Genomic DNA, 24,118 nt, shown 5'->3' on the forward strand with positions numbered 1-24,118 from the left:
TACAGTTGTCTTTACTTTACCAGTACTTCTGTCCCATTACTAAGGTATGGCCCTTCTGGAGTCTCTAGTGAATGCCAGGTCTCTCCTTTGCGGCTGGTGGGAATATGAATGGTTCCTGGGCGCATGTGAACTCTGAGAATTATTTGGTTAACAGCTCTGCTACAATTATTCTTTCTCCAGAAATTGTTTTTTGATTGGACAAGGGGACTTTTACCCTATGCACATGGATTGGTATTTAGCCATGAACCTTTCTGCAGTTCTTTGTCTGTAGAGCTCCTTCCTCTCTGGTATTATGCCAAGCAAATTCTCGTCACCTCAGTCTCTGTCTCAACTCAGCAAGGCTACTGGGTTATGTTTGGATTTCTTCTCCCTGCACCATGGTCTGAAGATTATCTCTGTGGTAAAACTTGAATAAAGAAAGGTTTGTTTTCCTTCTCTCAGGAATCATAGTCCTGTGTTAGATATTGTCCAGTTCTGAAAACAGTTGTAGTATATATGTTTGTCCAGTTTTCTAGCTGCTTACAGTGTGATAATTCCAGATGCTCTTACTGCCCCAGAACAAAAGCAGAAGTCCCCTACAATAATAATGAAAGGTTCAGTATAATTTTAACTATCCATTATATTGCTGAGGCCCTAGAGTATTTTATTAAAAATTCTTTATGTAGCCTCCCAACTGAATAAACCAATACAATTCGTGTTCAAAGTGTGTTCCTTTCCATAAGGTAAATATAATGCTTGAATTATATTTACTTGGGAAATTACCTTTATGGTTACAATCCCTAATACACTAATACACTCCCTACTTTATAAAATGTCCCAGTTTGAGTAAGACACAGAAAACTTTTAATATCCCAGGGAGTTTGCCCTTTCCCACTCACTGTCCACTCCCAGGAGTAATCTGAATTCTATCATCACAGGTTTGTTGCACCTGTTCTAGAATTTCATATAAATGATACCATACAGTATGTAACTTTTGTGATCATCTTCTTCCAAGCATCATAATATATACTGTATATAACAGTTATCCCTATTTCTTATTGAATAGAATTTCATCATTTATTCTTTTGGTGGGGATGGGTATCTGCGCTGTTTCCAGTTTGGGGCTATAACAAAGAAAGCTGATATAAACATTCTTGTACAAGGATTTTGGCGAATATATATTTTCATTTCTTCTTGATAAATACTTAGCAATGGAACTGTCAGATCATAAGGTAGATACATATTACCTTTATCATATATGTTCTTTTTTTTTTTTTTTTTATGTTCTTGATTAATGAAAAATGTTAAGATAAAATGAACAAGAATGGCAGGAAAGTTGAGATGGCAACTGTTTTGTGCCACTGCTTTCACTCCTTGTACTTTGAACAATGTGTGACATAAAATAGGTATCAGTAAATATTTGATGAATAAAGGAGAGCAACATCAAAAATATAAAAATGGGGGTGCCTGGCCGGCTCACTTCATAGAGCATTGCAACTCTTGTTCTCAGGGTTATACACTGAAGCCCCATGTTGGGTGTACAGATTACTTAAAATCTTTAAAACATTTTTTTAACTGACTTATACCTAATATAATACCACACCACTCTGTAGTCTCTTCCAACTGTTTTTTTTTTTTTTTTAAAGATTTTATTTATTTATTTGACAGAGAGAAATCACAAGTAGGCAGAGAGGCAGGCAGAGAGAGAGGAGGAAGCAGGCTCCCCGCTGAGCAGAAAGCCCGATGTGGGGCTCGAACCCAGGACCTGGGATCATGACCTGAGCCGAAGGCAGCGGCTTAACCCACTGAGCCACACAGGCGCCCCTCTTCCAACTGTTTTTGCATACAATTTATATACTCAATTTCACAATTATCATTTTTTTCTTTAATAGTATTGTTCTTGTATCAGAATCTTATTTGCCAAGCTCCACTCTTATCCTAATATAAAAAAAAGATGTATCAGTTTTATGAAATCTTCCTTTTCCAATTAAGAGTTTTATCGATAAAATAGTACTTTGTTTTTGTTATTCTTCTTCCTTGTTCTCTGTATATTTACTGAATTAAATAACTATCATATTATTATCTACTTTCTGGTCCAGTGCTCAATTTTATGCTGATTATTTAAATCTACACTCATTATTTCATAATTAATCTGTGATTAGCTTGTTTTTGAACTAGATGTTTAAAAAAATAAAATTAGAGGCACTGAGTGGCTCAGGGCATGATCACAGGGTCCTGAGATCGAGCCCCACATTGGGTTTTCTGCTCAGCGGGGAGCCTGCTTCCCTTCCTCTCTCTCTGCCTGCTTCTCTGCCTACTTGTGATCTCTGTCAAAATAAATAAATAAAATCTTTAAAAAAATGAAAAAACAAAACTTTATGTCTACTTGACTCAGTCTTTTCAAGTGATAGAAGGTCAGAGGTATTTAAATTAGTCTTCTATTCTAATAATTTTGTCACTTTAACATGAACTTTACTTTCTCAAATAGTACCATGATATAACCTTATATACTTACTGGATGGTATGTATTAAGTGATTTATAGAGTCATTGTTAATGTCATTCAGGCAGTCTTTCTTAAAGAAACCACAGTAAATTATTTTTCAAATTGTTCTAAAACTTTCTATAAATGTATCTGTATGTGCCCTGTTTTTTGGAATAATTCTATGGTCTTTATAACAGATACTTTGTTGAGGTTTCTCAGAGTAGAGAATTGACTGGTTAATAAATTGAGAGTCACTAGCAAAGTGTAAAACTATAATCTGTCCGCTGAATAATGATTAGAAGTAGTTTTAAAACTTGAAAGAAATTTAGGTTATCTAAACAAGGTAACGGTGACTATTTATAGCCTAAGCAATATCTGGTTGGAAAGACCTCAATCATGTTAAAATCCCTGAGACAGTAACTTTAATTCCTCTAGCTGAAGAAGGGTATACTAACTGAAAAAAACCTATGTGTATTATTTTAAGATCTAAATGTACTTCTTGGAAGTGGAGTGGGTTAGCTATGATTTATTATACTATTTTAAGAATAGGTCATATCACCTGATCATAATACACCAAAAAACACCAAAAGACAAAAAATTTTTTGTTAGTGCGTATGAACTGGTATCATTGATAAAGTAACATGTTGTACATGGGAATATACTTACTGGGATGTAATGTTGGGACATGTTGTCCAAGTCTGTCATCTTTTAGCATGTGTAGCAATGTTGTTTTTCCTGCATTATCCAATCCAAGAAATACCAATTTACCGGTTTTCTTATATAATCCTGCAGAGTAAGAGCTATGATTAGTCAAAATTCTCTCTGACATAGATTATCCAAGCAAAAGACTTCAAATAAAAGTATAGTATAACATTTACATAAGAAAAATATATTTTGAACTTGTAAGATTTTATAAATTGGCTTGAATATGCTTGAATTTCTAGTCTATTTTTTGTTTTGAAGAGCTATTCTAAATCTGTCATGATTTGCAAGTTCAGGTCATTTTTTTTTTTTTAAAGATTTTTATTCATTCATTTGACAGAGAGACAGAGAGAGCTAGAGATAGCACAAGCAGGGGGAGCAGTAGGCACAGGGATCTGACTGTGATCACAGGCTCATGACCTGAGCTGAAGGCAGATGCTCAATGGACTGAGCCTCCCAGGCACCCCTCAAATCATTTCAAAACTAAACTTTGTCCCAGTCATTGAATGTGTTACCTAAACCTGTCTCAATACCACAATGCTGATTCCCTTGACCAGTTAGGGATAAATAGCAATGTTCTCTATTAGAGAAATACTCGTAACATACTTGACATCATGTATTTATGAAGCTGGACCAAAAGGAAAATTAAAGGAATTTTCATGGTGGATAAAAAATTAAGCACTTATGACATAAAAATCATAGTGAGTTTTTTCAATAAAAAGTTTAGTTCACGGGGCGCCTGGGTGGCTCAGTGGGTTAAGCCGCTGCCTTCGGCTCAGGTCATGATCTTGGAGTCCTGGGATCGAGCCCCGCATCGGGCTCTCTGCTCAGCGGGGAGCCTGCTTCCTCCTCTCTCTCTGCCTGCCTCTCTGACTACTTCTGATCTCTCTCTGTGTCAAATAAATAAAATCTTTAAAAAAAAAAAAGTTTAGTTCACTGTCAAATTTCCCTGAGAATATGGTTAAACTATTCACAGAACTGCCGAAAACTAAAGCAATAACAAAAAAAACCAAGCACGTAATTTAGATGTATCAACCAATACTGATAGAGGAAGTGACAGGAAAAAGAGCATTGACCAATTTATAAGAGATTGGCATTTACTGTGAAATTCAAAATTGAGCTTTATTATTTTTTTTTAAAGGTTTTTTTTCCCAGAGGAGTTTTAGGTTTACAACAAAACTGATAGGACAGTACAGATATTTCCAGTATCACTCACCAAAATGGTACTTTTTTTTTTTTTAAGATTTTATTTATTTACTTGACAGAGAGAGAGATCACAAGGAGGCAGAGAGGCAGGCAGAGAGAGAGGAGGAAGCAGGCTCCCTGCCGAGCAGAGAACCCGATGTGGGGCTCGATCCCAGGACCCTGGGACCATGACCTGAGCTGAAGGCAGAGGCTTAACCCACTGAGCCACCCAGGCGCCCCGTAAAAATGGTACATTTTTAACCAATGATGAACCTATACTGATACATCATAATCACCCAGAGTTACCTTAGGGCTCGGCTCATTCTTAGTTTGTATATTCTGTGTTTTGATAGACATATAAGAACATACATCCATCATTATAATATCATACAAAGTATTTTCACTGCCCTAAAAATCCTGTATGTTCTGCTCATTCATCCCACCCTTCCCCCACTGCCTGGCAACCACTCATCTTTTTAGTCTCCATATTTCTGCCTTTTTGCCTTGCCAGAATGTCATATAGTTGAAATCAAACAGTATGTAGCCTTTTTTTTTTTTTTTAAGATTTTATTTATTTATTTGACAGACAGAGATCACAAGTAGGCAGAGAGGCAGGCAGAGAGAGAGGAAGGGAAGCAGGCTCCCTGATGAGCAGAGAGCCCGACGCAGGACTCGATCCCAGGACCCTGAGATCATGACCTGAGCCGAAGGCAGCGGCTTAACCCACTGAGCCACCCAAGCGCCCAGTATGTAGCCTTTTGAGATTGGTTTCTTTTACTTAGTAATATGCATTTCAGCTTCCTCCATGTCTTTTCATGACTTGATAGCTCATTTCTTTTTGGTGCTGAATAATACTCCATTGTCTAGACGAACCAGTTTAGTTCTCTGTTCAACTACTGTAGGATACCTTGGTTGCTTCAAGTTTTGGCAATTACAAATGAAGCTGCTATAAAACATCAGTGTGCAGGTTCACATGTGGATCTAAGCTCTAAACTCCTCTGGGTAAATACCAAGGAGCACAACTGCTAGACTGTATGGTAAGAGTATGTCTAGTGTTGTAAGAAATCACCCAGTCTTCCAAAGTGTCTGTACCATTTTGCAGTCCCAGCAGTGAATGAAAGTTCTTACTGATCCACATACTTGTCAGCATCTGTTATTGTTAATGTCCAACTTTTGAACATTCTAATGGGGTATGTAGTAATATTGAACTTTATGTTTCATGTGTTTAATTGTCTCACACCCATGGAATTACATGAGCACTGGGGACATAGTAGCAATTCCAAAAATATTCATTCAGCCAGTAAATGAACTTTTAAAGACATAAGGCATTGTAATTCAGGTTACCCATTTAAATAAGTTCATGCCAAAATAATACCCAATTCTTTATCCACATTGAAGCTTAAGAAGTAAATTGTTTAAAGTCCTAATCTTTTTTTTTTTTTTTTAAAGTCCTAATCTTTTGACAACCCAGTGACCAAGAGTTCTGATCCTAAGGGGAAGACTGTCTTCCATATTTACTTGAGCTGGGATACTACATTTCTTATTTAATCATGAATTGTGACTAATACTTTTTTATACATTTGTATTTCTTTTTTTTTTTCTAAGATTTTATTTATTTATTAGAGAGAGCAAAAGCAGAGGGAGAGGGAGAAGCAGACTCCCCACTGAGCAAGGAGCCTGATGTGGGACACCATCCTAGGACCCTGGGATCATGACCTGAGCCAAAGGCAGACACTTAACAAACTGAACCACCTAGGCACCCTGACATTTCTATTTCTTAAAATGTTTCTAAACAGATTGTTTCTAACCAGTGCAATCACAATCAATCTTACCATCTTTTTAAGTAGTAGAAGTGCACTGGGTAAGATTCCAAAAGGGAACACCTACAACGTTTCAACTTTAATCTTTAAAGTGGGTTGGACTAAATCCTTATCTTGTGACAGGCACTATTAAGCAAGCTGTTACACATTATGTAATCCTCAAAATAACTCTTTTAAGTAAATACTATTATCCTCTTTTTTACAGAAGGGAACAAAGGCTTAAAGTTAAGTTGCTCAAATGCTGAAGTTAGATGTAAGATTTGAAATCACCCCTGATGCCAAAGCTTTGGTTCATTTCATTTCTCTACACTGCCTCCCACTGTTAGCCCTATTAACCTCTTGCTCCTGCGTATTAGGCAATTTATTTTGCTTTTTCAACATAGTTCAGCAGACATTAATTTTTCTATAAACTGAGATATAGATACCAACCTGTTACAACCTGGGTTATCCCAGTATAATGAAGTTTAAAATGTTTATTTCTGACCCAGCTGTTGCAAATATGTAAAAAAAATATTTCAATCTGATAAAAATATTTAAGAGCTCTTGAGGAGGTAATGTAGAGAGATCGGATATTTGACCTGTAGTAGAGTGACATTATAAAATGTGAGGAATTTTATTTTAAAAAGGAAAAAAAAAACCCCAAACCTTGATTTTAAAAAATGTGCATTGAGGTCTAAATAAGAAATAAAAATAGACTGACAAAATTTGATCTTACATTTTTGTCCTTTTAATACACAGTAATCAAACAAAATGTGTATTTTCCAAACAAAATTTATTTCCTTTGTTAAAATTATGTTTATGGAAAAAGAGCCATTTACATAGAAGATGATAATTCATAAGTATGGTTGTGGCCAGTGAGGAATTATGTTGACAACTCTGTAATTACATGAAGTACGTCTCTTTGTTCCAGTTCAAGATGATGATTACATGGAGACTAAACTTAGGGCATGATTTGAAAATAAAAGACCAGAAATATCTTCATTAATTACTACAATAATAAAACTGTATGCATCAGAACATAAAAGTTAATCGAAAGCTTGTTTCACTGGAAAATGTGAGAAGTTGAGAGTGTAAATAAGAGAATGAGATGCTAAAATTTTTCCTCTTTAAAATCTAGACGAGAGGAAAATCACTAGTCAGATTTGCTGGGTATACAAGTCTTATTTAGCAGATTATATGCTGCCAGTTATGATATACAAGGTACTTTATAGAACGTGCATTTTATAGTAACAAAAATAAAGCAGAGAATTCCTGTGAGTATTAAATGAGATAAAGTATCTAAAGCACTTGGATAAAGTGGCTAATCAAAGGTAGCTACTTCTGTAAATAATATTCCTATCAATAACCTTAAGGGGTAGGAATTATTTTTATTTTACAGATAAGGAAACTAAGGTTAAGGTGGAAAAAGTAATTTGCCCAAGACTACATAATTTACAAGTGACACAATGAGTAACTACATTTGTATGATTTCTAAGCTCACATTCACAACTACTGGGTTATAGTATAAAGAGGCTCTAGACAAATAAGCACTTTTATTTAAGTAGGATTAAATGGATAACAATAAAGAACAAAGAGCCAACATACCTAAAAACTGTAGCACACTGCTGAAACCACTGTAAATCCAGTCAAATATGAAGGACATATTGAAATCTTACTGGGTCTGGAAAAGAAAGTGTTTGAATTCAGTAGTCACCATTTAACAACATTAAACATGAACTCTGAGTAAATAATCCTACAAGAACCTTACTATAAGGAGTCAGCCACTCGTATCCAGGGTGGTCTTTTTTTTTTTTTTTTTTTTTTAAGATTTTATTTATTTGACAGAGAGAGAGAGAGAGAGAGAAATCACAAGTAAGCAGAGGAGAGAGCCTGATGCCGGCTTCAATCCCAGGATGCTGAGATCATGACCTGAGCCAAAGGCAGAAGCTCAACCCACTGAGCCACCTAGGTGCCTGTATCCGGGATGGTCTAATCTGATATATACTGATGCATTTAAAAAAAAAAAAAAAAAAGGCCATTAAAATACAAACTAGTGGGGTGCCTGCCTGGCTTAATTGGTAGAACATTTGACTCTTAATCTCAGGATCCTGAATTCAAGCCCCACGCGGGCTGTAGAGCTTACTTTAAAAAAAAAAAAAAAGGAGGTTGGGGGGATGGATATCGTTAAGTGTCTGCCTTTGGTTTGCATCATGATCCCAGGGTCCTGGGATGGAGTCCCTCACCGAGCTCCTTGCTCCTCAGAGAGCCTGCTTCTCCCCCTGCTTGTTCTCCCTCTCTCTCTCTCTCTCTCTCTCTGACGAATACAAAAAATCTTAAAAAAAAAGAGAAAGAAAGAAAAAGTAAAAGCTCTTTCCATTTTTAAAAAACCCACCAAAAGAAAGTGACTAAAAAAAAAGAAACAACAACAACTAGAGACCATTACTTGCCAATCAGAGTGGTAAACACGAAAATGAAGTGTAACAGCCAGAACTGGAAAAAATGTGGTAAGAGAGGCAGTTAGTGGCAGTATAAATTGGTACAAATCTTTTTAACAACTAATTCAGCAGTAATAAATGTTATACTGCTTGACCCAAGAATTCTTATTCGTTTATTTATTTATTTACTTATTTATATAAAAGATAGGCTTTATCTCACAACCCTGAGATCAAGACCTGAGCTTGAGATGAAGAGTAGGATGCTTAATCAACCGACCCCCCAGAAATCTCCCCAAGAATTCTACTTTTAGAAATTGTCCTAAATACAGACAATCTTTATGTATAAAAGATGTGCATCAAAGCATTATGTAAGAAAAATTTTGGAAATAATCTATATTCAATAGTAATTTAAATGAAGTATATATGGTCTATGAAATACGTACCAAAACCTTAGAGTGGGGGAAGGAAGAGCAAAGAGAAAGAGATGAAACAAGGAAATTTATGATAATTAAGTAAGTTTTCCAAGTCTGATTATACCTAAGTGGAGTAAAAACCCACTTTCTGTTACTTTTGGTCTTTTATAGCAGATGGTGGCAAATTTGGGGGTCTATCATCTTTCTGCATTTTTCAAATTTTAATCATATTACTAAATATTAAAAAAACATTTTCTTAAATCACAGTAGAAAATGCAGAGCATAGTTTCGTTTAGCATTAACTTGACATGGCCTGATAACTAATAAAGCTAATATGGAAAGAAAAGGGAAAAAATCCTGGAGAAATGAAAGATCACATACACAAAAATACATTTTCAGACAACAAAGTTCATTTTCTTTTTTTTTTTAATCTTTTTTTTAAAGATTTTATTTATTTGACAGAGAGAGATCACAAGTAGGCAGAGAGGCAGGCAGAGAGAGACGGGGAAGAAGGTTCCCCACTAAGCAGAGAGCCGGATGCGGGGCTCAATCCCAGGACCCTGACACCATGACCTGAGCCGAAGGCAGAGGCTTTAACACACTGAGACACCCAGGCGCCCCCAAAGTTCATTTTCTAGAGCTAAACAAAACCCAGGCCCAAATTTGGGCCAAGTCCTACCAATGTGAAAAGTTCTGCTATCTTTGACATTCTTTAGACAAGTGTGACACACAACACTTCTTTTTCTTAAGATTTTATTTATTTATATGACAGTCAGAAGCACAGCATGAGAGGGAACACAAGCAGGGGGAGTGGGAGAGAGAGAAGCAGGCTTCCCACTGAGCAGGGAGCCCCATGCAGGACTTGATCCCAGGACCCTGCGATCATGACCTGAGCTGACCTGAGCTGTTGGCAGATGCTTAACTACTGAGCCACCCAGGTGTTCCACAACACTGCTTTCTTTAACCATTTCCGTCAGTGGGCTGCCAACCTTGATCCAGGCAGGCCCACCAAACTCAAAGATTGCTAGATGATAAGGTATTAGGAGATTACATTGCATTGAAAGTGAGAGACAAAAGAGACACCTACCTCCAGTTTAGGAGTCCTAGCAGTATTTACTAGGATATTCCCTGGATCCAGGCAATAGCCTCTCCCCTCTTCCATCGCCTTTAACTCGCAAGAGCAAAATTTTGTTCTTGCAATCAGTCCATTCCTGACTGAGAGTGACTCACAAATTATGAAGTTTCATGTGTCGGTAGCACAAGAATGAGAACTAGAAGAGCCACAAATATATACAAAAATCCAGGGATGCACGGGTGGTTCAGTTGGTTAAGCACCTGCCTTTGGCTCAGGTCACGATCTCAGCATCCTGGGATCGGGTCCCATATCTGGCTCCTTGCTCAGCAGGGAGCCTGCTTCTCCCTCTGCCTGCTGAGCCCCCTGCTTGTGCACACATGCAGTCTCTCTCTCTGACATAATAAATCTTAAATCCCAAAACTCTCTCCTTCTGACCCTCACCACCGCTCGCTTGCTCTAAATAAATAAATCTTAAAAAAAAAAAAATCCAGTACCTTAGAAATTCTTATTTTACTCAAGTTGAAAATTATATCTCATTCTTTATTATTCTTCTAGGTCATGTAGAAATTTAAAACTTGTAGTCACAGAAAATATATATAAGGGACTTATCTTTCCTGAAGATTTTTAGGTAAGATGTTTATTTTTCAAATAGAATCATAATTTTTACTGCAGGGAATCAAATTAAGCAGTGGTATATTAAGACATTTTATTTAATTCTAATGATTACCAAATTCATATTATGTCCAAGATCCTGAGCTAGACACCATACAGGATACAAATATGATAATAAACATGACTCTCTTGAAAAGGTTATAGTCTAGAGAGGTAAGTTAGCTACACAAATGTAATTCAACTAAAAAATGTTAAAACTGAATAGGATATTATCTAGGATGGTAACAACTTACCCTATAGAATTTCAAAATTTATACAAACACAAAGAAAAAAAAAACTGACCATACTGAAAATCTTAAGCTATAAGTGGATTAATAATCCTAACAGTGGAAAATCAGAATAAAAGAAGTAATGCAGTAAGAAGGGGTATGGTATGCTCACAAATGACTTTATGTTCTGTATAGAAAAAGAGAAAACCAGTCCTCCTTGTCTCTACATCCACAGTCCTATTTCCCCAGTTCTACAAAGGCAAGTTGTAGCTAAGGAAAGGTTTCTTGGATGATGTTCAGCCTGAATCTTGAAGATTAAATAAGAGTTTGCTAAGTGGTTATTGGTTGTTATACTATGTGCAGAAGTGTGAAACGAAGTGAGGACAGCAAAAACTCAGGTACTGTGATGGGACAGGTTAGGGGGCTGCAAACAGCGTTAGTCAACAGATGGTCACAAGTGAGGCATAAGTCAGAATGAGGAACAAAGATATCTGAGACTAAATTTAGGTGTTTGGTCTCATGCTTCCTACTTGAAACATTTGGACCTAAGAAACAATATTGAATCATTCTTTCAATTTAACAAAGCAAAGCTCACAAGAAGTAGCAGCTACCCCTGTAAGCATTATGATTTGCTGAAAGGTTAAAAACAAGAGCTACAGGGGCACCTGGGTGGCTCAGTCGGTTAAAGCCTCTGCCTTCGGCTCAGGTCATGATCCCAGGGTCCTGGGATCGAGCCCCACATTGGGCTCTCTGCTCAGTGGGGAGCCTGCTTCCTTCTCTCTCTCTGCCTGCCTCTCTGCCTACTTGTGATCTCTGTCTGTCAAATAAAATAAATAAAATCTTAAAAACAAAAAAAAACAAAAAAAAACAAGAGCTACAGAGCCAGGACTTTACCACTAACCTTAGACAAGTTATTTCAATTTCCTTACCTGTAAACTGGGGACAGTAATAGCTACCTGAGATGGCTATACTTGTGATCTCTGTCTGTCAAATAAAATAAATAAAATCTTTAAAAAAAAAAAAAACAAGAGCTACAGAGCCAGGACTTTACCACTAACCTTAGACAAGTTATTTCAATTTCCTTACCTGTAAACTGGGGACAGTAATAGCTACCTGAGATGGCTGTGAAGATTAAATCCATTACTACACACAAAGCACTTAGCAGCTGGCATGGAAGAAGCATTCAGCGTTAGCTGCTCTATTTCTCCTACCATGTGGACACAGGACCAGGCACTTTGTGGATGTCACCACTAAATACCCCAACAACCTTTCAAAGTAAATATTATATTATTTTTATTTTTAAGTAAGCTCCATGCCCAATGTGAGGCTTGAACTCAGGACCCCAAGATGAAGAGTCACATGCTCTACTGACTGGGTCCCAAAGTAAATACATTACTGTTCCATTTTACAGAAGAAGAAACTGAAGTTACAATAACTAAATTTCAAGTATTAGGGATTGTCACATTGAAGTTCCAAACATGGGTCTTTCTGATTTCCAGGTCCATTCCCTTTCTCTTACATTGCAGTGGCTTTATGACAGTTTTAAAGGTTTAGATTTTCTTTTCTTTTTTTTTTTTTAAGATTTTTATTTATTTATTTGACACAGAGGGGCGCCTGGGTGGCTCAGTGGGTTAAAGCTTCTGCCTTTGGCTCAGGTCGTGATCCTAGGGTCCTGGGATCGAGCCCCGCATCCGGCTCTCTGCTCTGCGGGGAGCCTGCTTCCCCCCCCCCCTCTGCCTGCCTCTCTGCCTACTGGTGATCTGTCTGTCAAAAAAAAAAAAATCTTATTTATCTGACAGAGAGAGAGAGAGAGAGAAAGAGAGAACTAGCAGGGGAAGTGGCCGGCTGAGGGAGAGGGGGAGGGAGAAGCAGACTCCCTGCTGAGCATGGAGCCCGATGTGGGACTCAATGCCAGGACCCTGAGATCATGACCTGAGCTGAAGGCTGAGGCTTAACCGACTGAGCTACCCAGGCATTCCAAGGCCTAGATTTTCTTTTAAAGAGATATATATATATATATTTAAGATTTTATTTATTTGACAGAGATAGAGACAGCAAGAGAGGGAATACAAGCAGGGGGAGTGGGAGAGGGTGAAGCAGGCTTCCTGCTGAGTAGGGAGCCCAATTCGGGGTTGGATCCTAGGACCCTGGGATCACGACCTGAGCCGAAGGCAGACATCTTCTTAAAGACTAAGCCACCCAGGCACCCCAAGGCTTAATTTTTTAAAAATGGTTATGTACCATTTTTAAAAATCACTCCAGCTTATAACTCTGATGTGTAATTCCTCCTCCCTTACATCCCACATCCAGTTAGTTATATCCCAGCTCTATCAGTTTTTGTAGTCTCAAGCTTATTTGATTCATACAGGCACCAGTAAGTGAAGAACCTTAAATCACATTCCCAAACTGTCATCTTAACCTCAAATTCTGTTTGTACCAGTTTGTACACACCCTCCAGAATGGCTTCATCAAAATGTCATCTTAGACTTGACTTGTTGCATGATCAGGGTGACTATAACTCCCAGCTTGCTGGGGACAGTCTCCGCAAAGTTAGCTCAGTACAATTATTTTTTTTAAATATTTTACTTAGGGGCGCCTGGGTGGCTCAGTGGGTTAAAGCCCCTGCCTTCAGCTCGGGTCATGGTCCCGGGATCCTGGGATGGAGCCCCACATTGGGCTTTCTGCTTGGCGGGGAGCCTGCTTCTCTCTCTCTCTCTCTCTGCCTGCCTCTCTGCCTACTTGTGATCTCGCTGTCAAATAAAATATTAAAAAATAAATAAACAAATAAATATTTTACTTATTTATTTGACAGAGAGATCACAAGTAGGCAGAGAGGCAGGCAGAGGGAAAGGGGGAAGCAGTCTCCCTGCAGAGCAGAGAGCCTGATGCGGGGCTCGATCCCAGGACCCTGAGATCATGACCTGAGCCAAAGGCAGAGGCTTAACCCACTGAGCCACCCAGGTGCTCCAGTACAATTATTAATAGTGCTTCCTTTCACTCTCAGAAACATCCTGATTAGATATGAAATTATATGGCCATCCTATACCTTTGGATAGAGAGCCACCGGAGGTTTGTGGGCTAAGAAATGATTCAAACTCCTCATCCTGTAATTCAGAACTTCCACTATCTTTTGGTCACCTTTACAAGCTTAAATCTTCTCTATTTCTAGCTTTCCCTGGGTCAAAGTGAACCACTTGCCATTCACTGCTGGTGACCTATAATTTACCACCTTAAAACCTCTACCCATTCTCCTTCCCAACCAACAAATGAATTTCTCCCACCTATTCTGCCTAAAGGCCTCCTGCCTCAAGCACCAGCCAAATGCTATGGAAGAAATGACTTTTCACTTGAGATGGTCTTAAGGGACAGAGGAGTGGAAGAACCAAAAGAACCCTGCAAGGATAGAACTAGAAGAGGGGCACCTGGGTGGCTCAGTCAGTTAAGCATCTGCCTTCAGCTCAGGTCATTATTGTGGGGTCCTGGGATTGAGCCCGGAGTCAGGCTTCCTGCTCAGAGGGGAGTCAGCTTCTCCCTCTCTCTGCCCTTCTATCTGCTTGTGTTCTCTTTCGTTCACTCTCTCAGATAAACAAAATCAAAAAAAACAAAAAAAAAAAACAAAAAAACAAGAAGAGATGGTGGCAAAAGCGGAAAGAAGTTAGCCCCACGAAGTACCACTGCAGAGATGTCACAGCTTTCTTCATGACAAGGTGACAACCGCTGAGAGCATAAGCAGCCCACAGCAGAGCAGAAGTCCTGGAGACCCAAGGCCAGTACTTAAAGCACAGCAGAGCCAGGTCTCCAGAAGTAATTAACTGTGTGACCTTAGAACAAGCTACAGTTTCTTTTGCCAACTCTTGCAGGGTGTTGTGAAGATCAAGTAAAATAAAACCCACAAAATAAGTACTTAATACCTGGCTGCTGTTATTATGGAGAGAGTAGGACAGAAGGTCAATAGTTAGAGGCAGTAAGGAAAGATTCCTCTTTCGAAGAGTTTGAAATGAATGAGAGTGGGATTTTCTTCTTAAAGAAGGGTTAAGTATGTTGATAAGGAGCTAGCAGAAAGGGAGAGGTTAAAGATGAGAGAGAAAGGGAAGGAAGGAATTAAGCAAAAGGGCAAAGTCTCAAGAAAAGCCAGGGCTGAGAGCACGTCTGCTCTAAGAGTAGAAGGAAGGAGAGCCAGGAACGTACAGAGGAGGTTGCAGGAATCCAACAACAAAAGTGAAGAACGGGTACAGAGACTTTTCTGAGGAGCAGAGTGAAGATTCGAATAACTACTGTGGGGAAAAGATCAAGTTAAAGGACTGCTAAAAAGAGACAAGTGCTTGATTGGGGCTGAAAAACATTCACCGCTCTGCCCATCTGCATGGATTTCCAACCTCCCCTGCTGCCCTCACCTCCCAGCGAGGATCAGCTTTACAGAACATGGAGTGAACAGGGATTAGGACCTGAAAAAAGACAAGGGAACAGGAATTTGAGAGTACTAGTGAGAGGCTGAAGTGGTATGATCAAAAGTTCAGGCTGTGTGAGTAAAGGTATAAAGGCAGCTAGCATATAGGGATAAACTTGGGAGCAAAGGCAGGCTTCTCACAGAAGAGAACTAAGAGAACAGGGGGGGAAATCTGATCAAAAAGCAACTGTAGAGATAGTCATAGTAAAAAGGGCGAGAAAAGTGAAAGATGGTGCAGAACTGTGTCAGCAAACTGGAGAAGAATGCCACGTTCAGAAATTCAAGAGCATCAGGTCTGGGTGGTGGCAAGTTCCAAGGCCTGGCTCTGGCACAGACAGATGAAGAAAACTGGAGTGAAAGAAAGGGGAAGCCAGGACACATGGTATACTGTCCACACTGACAACAAAATCACCTGGAAGAACGGAGAGCTAGAGAGAGCAAGATTGTGAATCAAGTGACAAAGTCCTTGAAAGGGTGCCTGGCTGGTTCAGTCAGTGTAGCATGTGACTCTTGATCTCGGGGTCCTAAGTTTGAACCCCATGTTGAGAGCAGAATTTACTAAAAAAGGAATTCCTCACTGAAGATGACTGTTAGTAGGTGAAAGCTATGAGACTGACAGAGAGTGGAATAGTGTAAACCTTGAAAGAAAAATGACTTTGCATAAAGATGGTCCAAATTTACTGTTGTAAAATTTGCCCCTAGAGAAATAATTTATTAACACATATGGGGAAACTCTGCTTTAGAAGATAATGAGATACTAATATTTCTATAAAGTTGTGGTTTCTAAGGACCTTAAAACAAGGTAGCAAGCATTAGTCATTTCAAAGTAGAAATAAAAATGCCCAACTAAGAATAAAGTTACTTAGCCACAGATACCTGAGCCCTGAGAAGAGGTTACACAACACCATGAATACACTATTAGACATGTGAAGAGCAAAGGTCAAGAATAAGGAAACATATACACGTCAGCAGATTTATTTATTGCATGAACAACAAACAGGAAAGTGCCTATACAGATTAGAAAAATGATCTACTCCAGTAACACGAAAATCAGCACTTAAGAGTAGAATCGAGCAGAAGCTCTCAAATTACAAATAACTGCTTAAAGCCTTCTCCCATTAAACTTAAATGAATGATTACACTTACATGAAATGTCCTGAACATGTAAGTTCTCAGACTAAGTTAGTGGTTGTCAGACAAGGGAGGTAAGGGGAAATAGGGAGTGACTGCTAATAGGTAGTGGATTTCTTTTTGGGTGATGAAAATGTTCTGGAATAGATGGTGGTGATGGTTACATAACACTGTGAATATACTAAAAACACTGAATTGCATACTTTTTTTTTTAATTGTATACTTTAAGAGGATAAATTTTATGGTATATGAACTATCAATAAAGCTATTATTAAAAAATAAAGACTGAGGGTTGCTGGGGGAGTAGGGGGAAGGGATAGGGTGGCTGGGTTATGGACACTGGGGGGGTATGTGCTATAGTGAGTTCTGTGAAATGTATAAGACTGATGATTCACAGACCTGTACCCCGGGGCAAATAATACATTATATGTCAATAAAAATAATTTTAAAAAACAGAAATAAAAATAAAAGCGCCAATGATCTAAAAAGGCAAATATAACACCAGAGTAACATTACAGAAACAATACATTATTAATTTTGGGAAGCAAAGGATGGTAAAGCTATGGTGCAAGTGAGTTCCTATCCTAGAATTTTAAAAATCTGGATTTAATATGCATCTTTTGAAATACTATTATTTTCTTCTGGGAAAGGCAATCTTTCTGAGCTCCAGTTTTTTCTTACCTATAATAGGAATATTATCTGCCTCACAGAGTTTTAAGAATAATTAATTATGATAATGTACCTGAAAAATATTTTGAATACTACACAATGTAAAGTGGCATTAACTCATTCTGACTAAATTAACTGAAATTCAAAACAAATTTTTTAACGATTTTTTTTAAGTAATCTCTACACCCAGCATGGAGTTTGAACTCATAACCCTAAGATAAAAAGTTGTACACTCTATAAACTGAACCAGGTGCCTCCTCAAAAGCATAAACTCTAAATGCCAATTTTCAAGTTAATTTCAACATTAACAAGAATATGGAAAAACTTCAGTATTTTAAAATGAAAAAAATGTTTTAGAGAGAAAAAAGGTGGGAGGAGGAAGGGGGGGGTAGAATCTTAAGCAGGCTCCATGCCCAGAGCTAAGCCTGACTCGGGGCTCCCTCTCACAACCCTGAGATCATCACCTGAGCAGAAATCAAGAGTCAGATGCTTACCCGACTGAGCCCCCCAGGTGCCCCGATATGAAGAAGTTTTTTTGTTTTTGTTTTTTTTAAAGATTTTATTTATGTATTTGACAGACAGAGATCACAGGCAGGCAGAGAGGCAGGCAGAGAGAGGAAGGGAAGCAGGCTCCCCGCTGAGCAGAGAGCCGGACTCGGGGCTTGATCCCAGGACCCTGGGATCATGACCCGAGCCGAAGGCAGAGGCTTTAACCGACTGAGCCACCCAGGCGCCCCTGAAGAAGTTTTTAATGATACTTTTCATGAATAACTTAACTTTAAATATTAACAACATTGTCACGGTCACCAGAGAAGGTACTAGAGTAATTTCCTTCAACTCTAGGTGAAGATATTTACTAGAAAAGATTAATCATAATTTTCTATCCAACTTCATCGGGTTTATGATGAAAATGTGCATAAATTCCATAAGATCAGTAAACTACCTGTAAGCTAATTCAGAAATTATGCACAATTCTCTTTCAAATTCAAATAGGACTAGAAATATGAGCCCAAACTCTGCTTGACCATGTTTTATAGAATTTCAGTAAGGCCCTGTGCATTACCAAGGATGAAAAGTAATAATGTTAAATGTTTCGAGACAGTGCTGCCCTTATAAATATTCTCCCCTAAAATTCTTTTTTTTTTTTATGTTTTATTTATTTATTTGTCAGAGAGATAGAGAGAGTACAGGCAGGCAGAGTGGCAATCAGAGGCAGAGGGAGAAGCAGGCTCCCCGCGGAGCAAGGAGCCCGATGTGGGACTCGATCCCAGGACCCTGAGATCATGACCCGAGCCGAAGGCAGCCGCCTAACCGACTGAGCCACCCAGGCATCCCCTCTCCCCTAAAATTCTTAAGATTTTTCTCTCTATAGCCTTTAAAGTTTTGAAACAGTGATGCAAATACAAAACTCAAGAAAACATTTTATGACTGAATGCATAGCAATCATAGTAATGGAATTAGACCTTTGCATTCACGTAATCAACAAAAAATACAAACTCAAGTCTCCTTTGGGGAAAAGTGACACTCAACTGGAAGGTTAAATCTGTGACAAATATAAATAGGATTTTTTTTTAAGAGTGAGAGAAGGGGGAAAAATGCTTTGTTATGAAAAGTTGTGAATCTTGAGTACTGCACTTGCCTATACTGAATTAAGAAAATGAAAATCAATATAAGCAGTGACAAATTCAAACCTTAAAATACTTTTTTTAAAAACCTCTAGGCCAAGGGCGCCTGGGTGGCTCAGTGGGTTAAAGCCTCTGCCTTCAGGGGCATCTGGGTGGCTCAGTGGATTAAGGCCTCTGCCTTCAGCTCAGGTCATGATCCCAGGGTCCTGGGATCGAGCCCCTCGTCGGGCTCTCTCCTCAGCAAGGAGCCTGCTTCCTCCTCTCTCTCTCTGCCTGCCTCTCTGCCTACTTGAGATCTCTGTCTGTCAAATAAATAAATAAAATCTTTAAAACAGGGCACCTGGGTGGCTCAGTGGATTGGGCCTCTGCCTTCGGCTCAGGTCATGGTCTCAGGGTCCTGGGATCGAGCCCCGCATCGGGCTCTCTGCTCAGCATTGAGCCTGCTTCCTCCTCTCTCTGCCTGCCTCTCTGCCTACTTGTGATCTCTCTCTCTCTGTCAAATAAATAAAATAAAATAAAAATTTTAAAAAAAAATCTTTAAAACAACAACAACAACAAAAAACCTCCAGGCCCAGCATGGGGCTTGAACTCACGACTCACGACCCCAAGATCAAGAGTAGCATGCCCCACTGACTGAGCCAGCCAGGCGCCCCCTTAAAATACGCTTAATTGAAATTGTTCAAAAGCTATATACAAGAAAAATAAAATTTTTTCTTTTTCCTCAAATTTTTATTTAAATTCTAGTGAGTAACATGCAGTGCATATTGATTTCAGGAGAATTCAGTGGTTCATCACTTACAAAAGAAATATTTCAAACATGTAATTTTAAAGGTTTTTGCTTAGTAATGTTTTGCAGAGAAATCATTTAAATGAGTATCAGCCAAGTACACTCAAAGAGGGTGGAGAAATTATCATTACTATAGAATTCTGACTTATAAACTTCAATGTGCCAGTGATTTTCATTCCTGACAGCCTAATCTTTTGTCTTAGTTCCTGCTTGAAGTGCAAGGAAAGGGTGGTTAAAATGTACTTTTTTCAACTACTTATCTTTGTAATTATTAACAATGCTTCTCTAACATTTCTAAAATAAAGTCAAAACATTCCTTTTCTGGGGCGCCTGGCTGGCTCAGTGGGTTAAGCCTCTGCCTTCGGCTCAGGTCATGATCTCAGGGTCCTGGGATCGAGTCCCGAATTAGGCTCTCTGCTTAGCAGGGAGCCTACTTCCCTCTCTCTCTCTCTCTCTGCCTGCCTCTCTGCCTACTTGTGATCTCTGTGTGTCAAATAAATTAAAAAAAAAAAAAAGAAAGAAAAAGAAAAAAGGAAAGAAAAAAAAGAAAATGCCACTGAACTATAAGATTGGCTAAGTTCCAAATATCTTGGTAATGAATGTTTAAATCCTCAAAACAGTATTAGAGGGGCGCCTGGGTGGCTCAGTGGGTTAAAGCCTCTGCCTTCGGCTCCGGTCATGATCCCAGGGTCCTGGGATCGAGCCCCGAGTCCGGCTCTCTGCTCAGCGGGGAGCCTGCTTCCCTTCCTCTCTCTGCCTGCCTCTCTGCCTGCCTGTGATCTCTGTCTGTCAAATACATAAATAAAATCTTAAAAGAAAGTATTAGATATACATTGCTTTACTATGTCAGCACCACAATTATTGACAAATTATTAATTTTCCCTTATTCCTCATCTGTAAAATGGAGATGATATCATTACCGTCCTTAATGAATTGTGTGAATGGCTAGCACCTCACACATAGGAGACAGTAAATGTTTCATTTTCTTTCATACTTTTTTTTTTTAAGTTTTATTTTATTGAGGTAGAAAGAGAGAGGGTGCGCCCAAGCCAGGGGGAGAAGCAGAGGGAGAAGCAGACTCCCCGCTGAGCAAGGAGCCCACGCCCTACTTGACCCCAGGACCTTGAGATCATGAGCAGACGCTTAACGGAATGAACCACCCAGTCGCCCCTTCTTTCATCCTCTAAACTGGTATTTTAACACTGAACCTAGGATATTCTTCAGAGTAAGACCCGTGGTAATACTGAGCTTGACAGATAAATATGCAAATAATACTACTTTTAATTTTTCAAGTTAAAAGGATTCCCTCACCTCGTTTTGCCCGAGTGTACCAAAAACCTTAAGTACCTAATGAGTTTGGTTTTTGGGCCAGTGAGGTCAGAGTTTCAGCTGTTGTCAAAACAAATCTCTATGCTGTTCAAAAATCTGGGAACAATTTATAAATCATTAGTTTTCCCCCAACCAGTTTATCTTTTCTCCCACTCACCTGGGACTTGGGCTATGGCCAAACGTTAACTTCTACTAGTAAAGAAGCTCACTTTGCCAGCACACTAACTGGGAGAGCTGAAAACACCGCGTCACAGGGTCCGGAGCTGTCAGTGATCCTGGCCGCCTTCACCTCATCAGGTGAGGAAACTGAGGCTGAGGGGAAGGAAGGGCTTATCTGCGCCTTACAGTCAGCTCGTTCTTTCCTCAGATGACACCGTTTGACAGCAGCAGGTGCACTATCCAGAGGACTCTAACAGCGACCACCGCAGAGCAGGAAAAGAACCCGTTCCCCTTAGTGCTGCCTGACTCCGGAGAGGAAAACAGGGACCCCTTTCTCTCTTGGCCACAACCGGGGGCCCCGGTGGGCTCAGGCCCGAAAAGTGCACTTTCCCTGCGATCCACAGCTGCCGCCTGCCGGTTCTACCGGGGGAAGAGACCGCCACTCACCTGCGAATGGAGAGATCGCAATTCCCCACCTGGAGTCCGCCCCACAACCTTCTAGTTCGAACTGCAAAGCGCGATGGCTGCCGAGGTCCCAGCTCCCGTCAGCTCCTTCCGGGCCAGGGTTGGGAGGGGTGCGGTGCTTCCCTCCCGATGGTCCGCAGGGCCAGCGTTCCACGAGCCCAAAGTTCCGCCTCCTCGCGGTTCCGCCGCCAACACCTAGGCTGAGCGCGCCTGAGGGCTAGAGCCAACCTCGCCTCCCCATGCTGGTAAGAAAGGGCTTCAGAGGTCCGAGGGCCTAGGCAGAGAAGCAAACGCGAGTCTGTAGCTTGGGAAAATTATACATTCCATCCGTTTTTAAAAATACATTTTTTAAAAATATATTTTTTAAAGTACACCTGTTTCTTGAATTCACAAGTAATTTTACAAAACGTAATTATGTGCCAGATAATGTGTTGGATGCTAGGTTTTGAGCTTTAAACAAGACTGTCCTGTCTCTGCTGTTCTTTACTGGTGGATTAACGGTATCTTCCTTAAATGTGTTTAAATAAGAATATTTGAGTGCCTTGAATGGAAGTGTCAGGCTCTCAAGATTGCTTGCAAGCCTGGTTTCGAGGCCATAGGGACAGAAGAAGGAGCTGTTTGGGGTTAAAGAATGGGTTATTTAATAGAAGAAAATTCTATGAGTTCCTCTGCTGGATCTCCCCCTTTCTGTTGCAGCCTCAGAAAATGCCTTAGCCCATGTGTCTTCCCTTCACATTTGCCATTTCTTCTGCTAGAACAAATTTTCTAAACCTCTCCTCTCTACCTCCCTATGTCATCTATACTCTTCAGGTCTCAGCACAGAGACCTCTCATCAAAATCTCCTTCCCAGGGGTGCTTGGGTGGCTCTTTCAATTAAGCTTCTCACCCTTGATTTCAGCTCAGGTCATAATCTCAGGGTTTGAGATCCAGTCCCACATATGGTTCCGTGCTTACTGGGGAGTCTGCTTGAGATTCTCTCTCTCCCTTTACCCCTCTACTCCTCCTGCCCACCCCCAGGTCTCCCTCTCTCTCAAATAAATATATAAATAAATAAATAAATTTTGGTGTGATTTATGTATTTGACAGAGAAAGAAACCGCAAGAGCAGGAATATGAGCAGGGAGAGTGGGAGAGGGAAAACAACTTTCCCCATGAGCAGGGAGTATGATGTGGGGGGCTCAATCCTAGGACCCTAGGATCATAACCCCAGTGGAAGGCAGACACTTAAAAACTGAACCACCCAGGAGCTCCTAATCAAATAAAATCTTAAAAATCAAAACAAAAAATAAAACAAAACTCCCTCCCAAAATTGGTTTCCCCAGCAACTGTATAATTAGCCTATTACCATTCAAGTTACCTTATAATTGTCCAAGTAAATACGTGATTGTTTGTGTAGAGTCTCTCACAATAGACCTTCTGTAAGCTTCCTAAGGTCAGGAACCATATCTACCTTTTCCTCTCTTGAACCTGTTTTCAGTGCTTGGCATATAATAGGTGCTCAATACATATGAGCAAGTGATCCATTCATAAATGAAGGTCTCCTACGTACTTTTTAAAAAGCGTTTTATGGGTGGCTCATTGGGTTAAGCCTCTGCCTGGGGCTCCGGTCATGATCTCAGGGTCCAGGGATGGAGGCCCACATCGGGCTCTCTGCTCAGCGGGGAGCCTGCTTCACCCTCTCTCTGCCTACTTGTGATCTCTCTTTTTCTGTCAAATAAATAAAATCTTTTAAAAAAATTAAAAAAAGATTTTATTTATTTGACAAGGAGCAAGAGAACACAAACAGGGTGTCCCAATGCAGGGCTCAATCCCAGGACCCTGGGATCATGACCTGTGCGGAAGGCAGTCGCTTAACTGGCTGAGCCACCCAGGCATCCCTCCTAGGTACATTTTTGTCTTCAAGGGATTGAAGAATTTCCCTAAAGTCCATTGATCTGAGTTAGAGGAACTTGTTTTTCCAGTCTAGGTTCCCCTCTACTCTCCTTTCCACTTACCTACTCTTGAATCCTGTTTGATTTCTTTAAAATTAATAAAAGGAAATCTCATTTAAAATGGAGTCAGGAGGGGTGCCTGGCTGGCTCAGTCAGTGGAGGATGGGACTCTGTCTTGAGATCATGAGTTGGAGCCCAATGTTGGGTATAGAAATCACTTAAATAAATAAATCCTCGGGGCACCTGGGTGGCTCAGTGGGTTAAAGCCTCTGCCTTCAGCTCAGGTCATGATCCCAGGGTCCTGGGATCGAGCCCTGCATCTGGCTCTCTGCTCAGCAGGGACCTGCTTCCCTCTCTCTCTCTCTCTGCCTGCTTCTCTGCCTACTTGTAATCTCTCTCTGTCAAATAAATAAGTAAAATCTTAAAAAAAAAATAAAAAAAAATAAATCCTAAAACACACACACATATTAAATAAATAAATCTTAATAAAATCTTAAAAAATAATCTTAATCTTAAAAATCTTTAAAAAATAAATTTTAATCAATCTTAAAATTATTTATATATATATATATGTGTGTGTGTGTGTGTGTGTGTGTGTGTGTATTACACACACACACACACAGT

At 39.7% G+C, this 24,118-nt stretch overlaps 1 protein-coding gene across 2 annotated transcripts in view; it reads right to left on the reverse strand.

Moving 5' to 3' along the window:
• SAR1B (secretion associated Ras related GTPase 1B) overlaps positions 1-21,713 on the reverse strand; it is a 32,126-nt gene extending 10,413 nt beyond the window's left edge. The window contains exons 1-3 of one of the 2 annotated variants that reach the window (XM_047731676.1): positions 21,547-21,713; positions 7,754-7,829; positions 3,129-3,248 (exon numbers count right to left, since the gene is read on the reverse strand). In XM_047731676.1, coding sequence (XP_047587632.1) covers positions 3,129-3,248; positions 7,754-7,811 — 178 coding nt within the window. In that variant the 5' untranslated portion in view covers positions 7,812-7,829; positions 21,547-21,713. Of the gene's footprint in view, positions 1-3,128; positions 3,249-7,753; positions 7,830-21,097; positions 21,255-21,546 lie in introns of those variants that run through there. The other variant, XM_047731677.1, reaches the window with a different exon arrangement.
• Between the last annotated feature and the right edge of the window lie 2,405 nt (positions 21,714-24,118).

The sequence above is a fragment of the Lutra lutra genome, chromosome 5 (genome assembly GCF_902655055.1).
Source record: "Lutra lutra chromosome 5, mLutLut1.2, whole genome shotgun sequence".
In the NCBI taxonomy this organism is placed as follows: domain Eukaryota; kingdom Metazoa; phylum Chordata; class Mammalia; order Carnivora; family Mustelidae; genus Lutra; species Lutra lutra.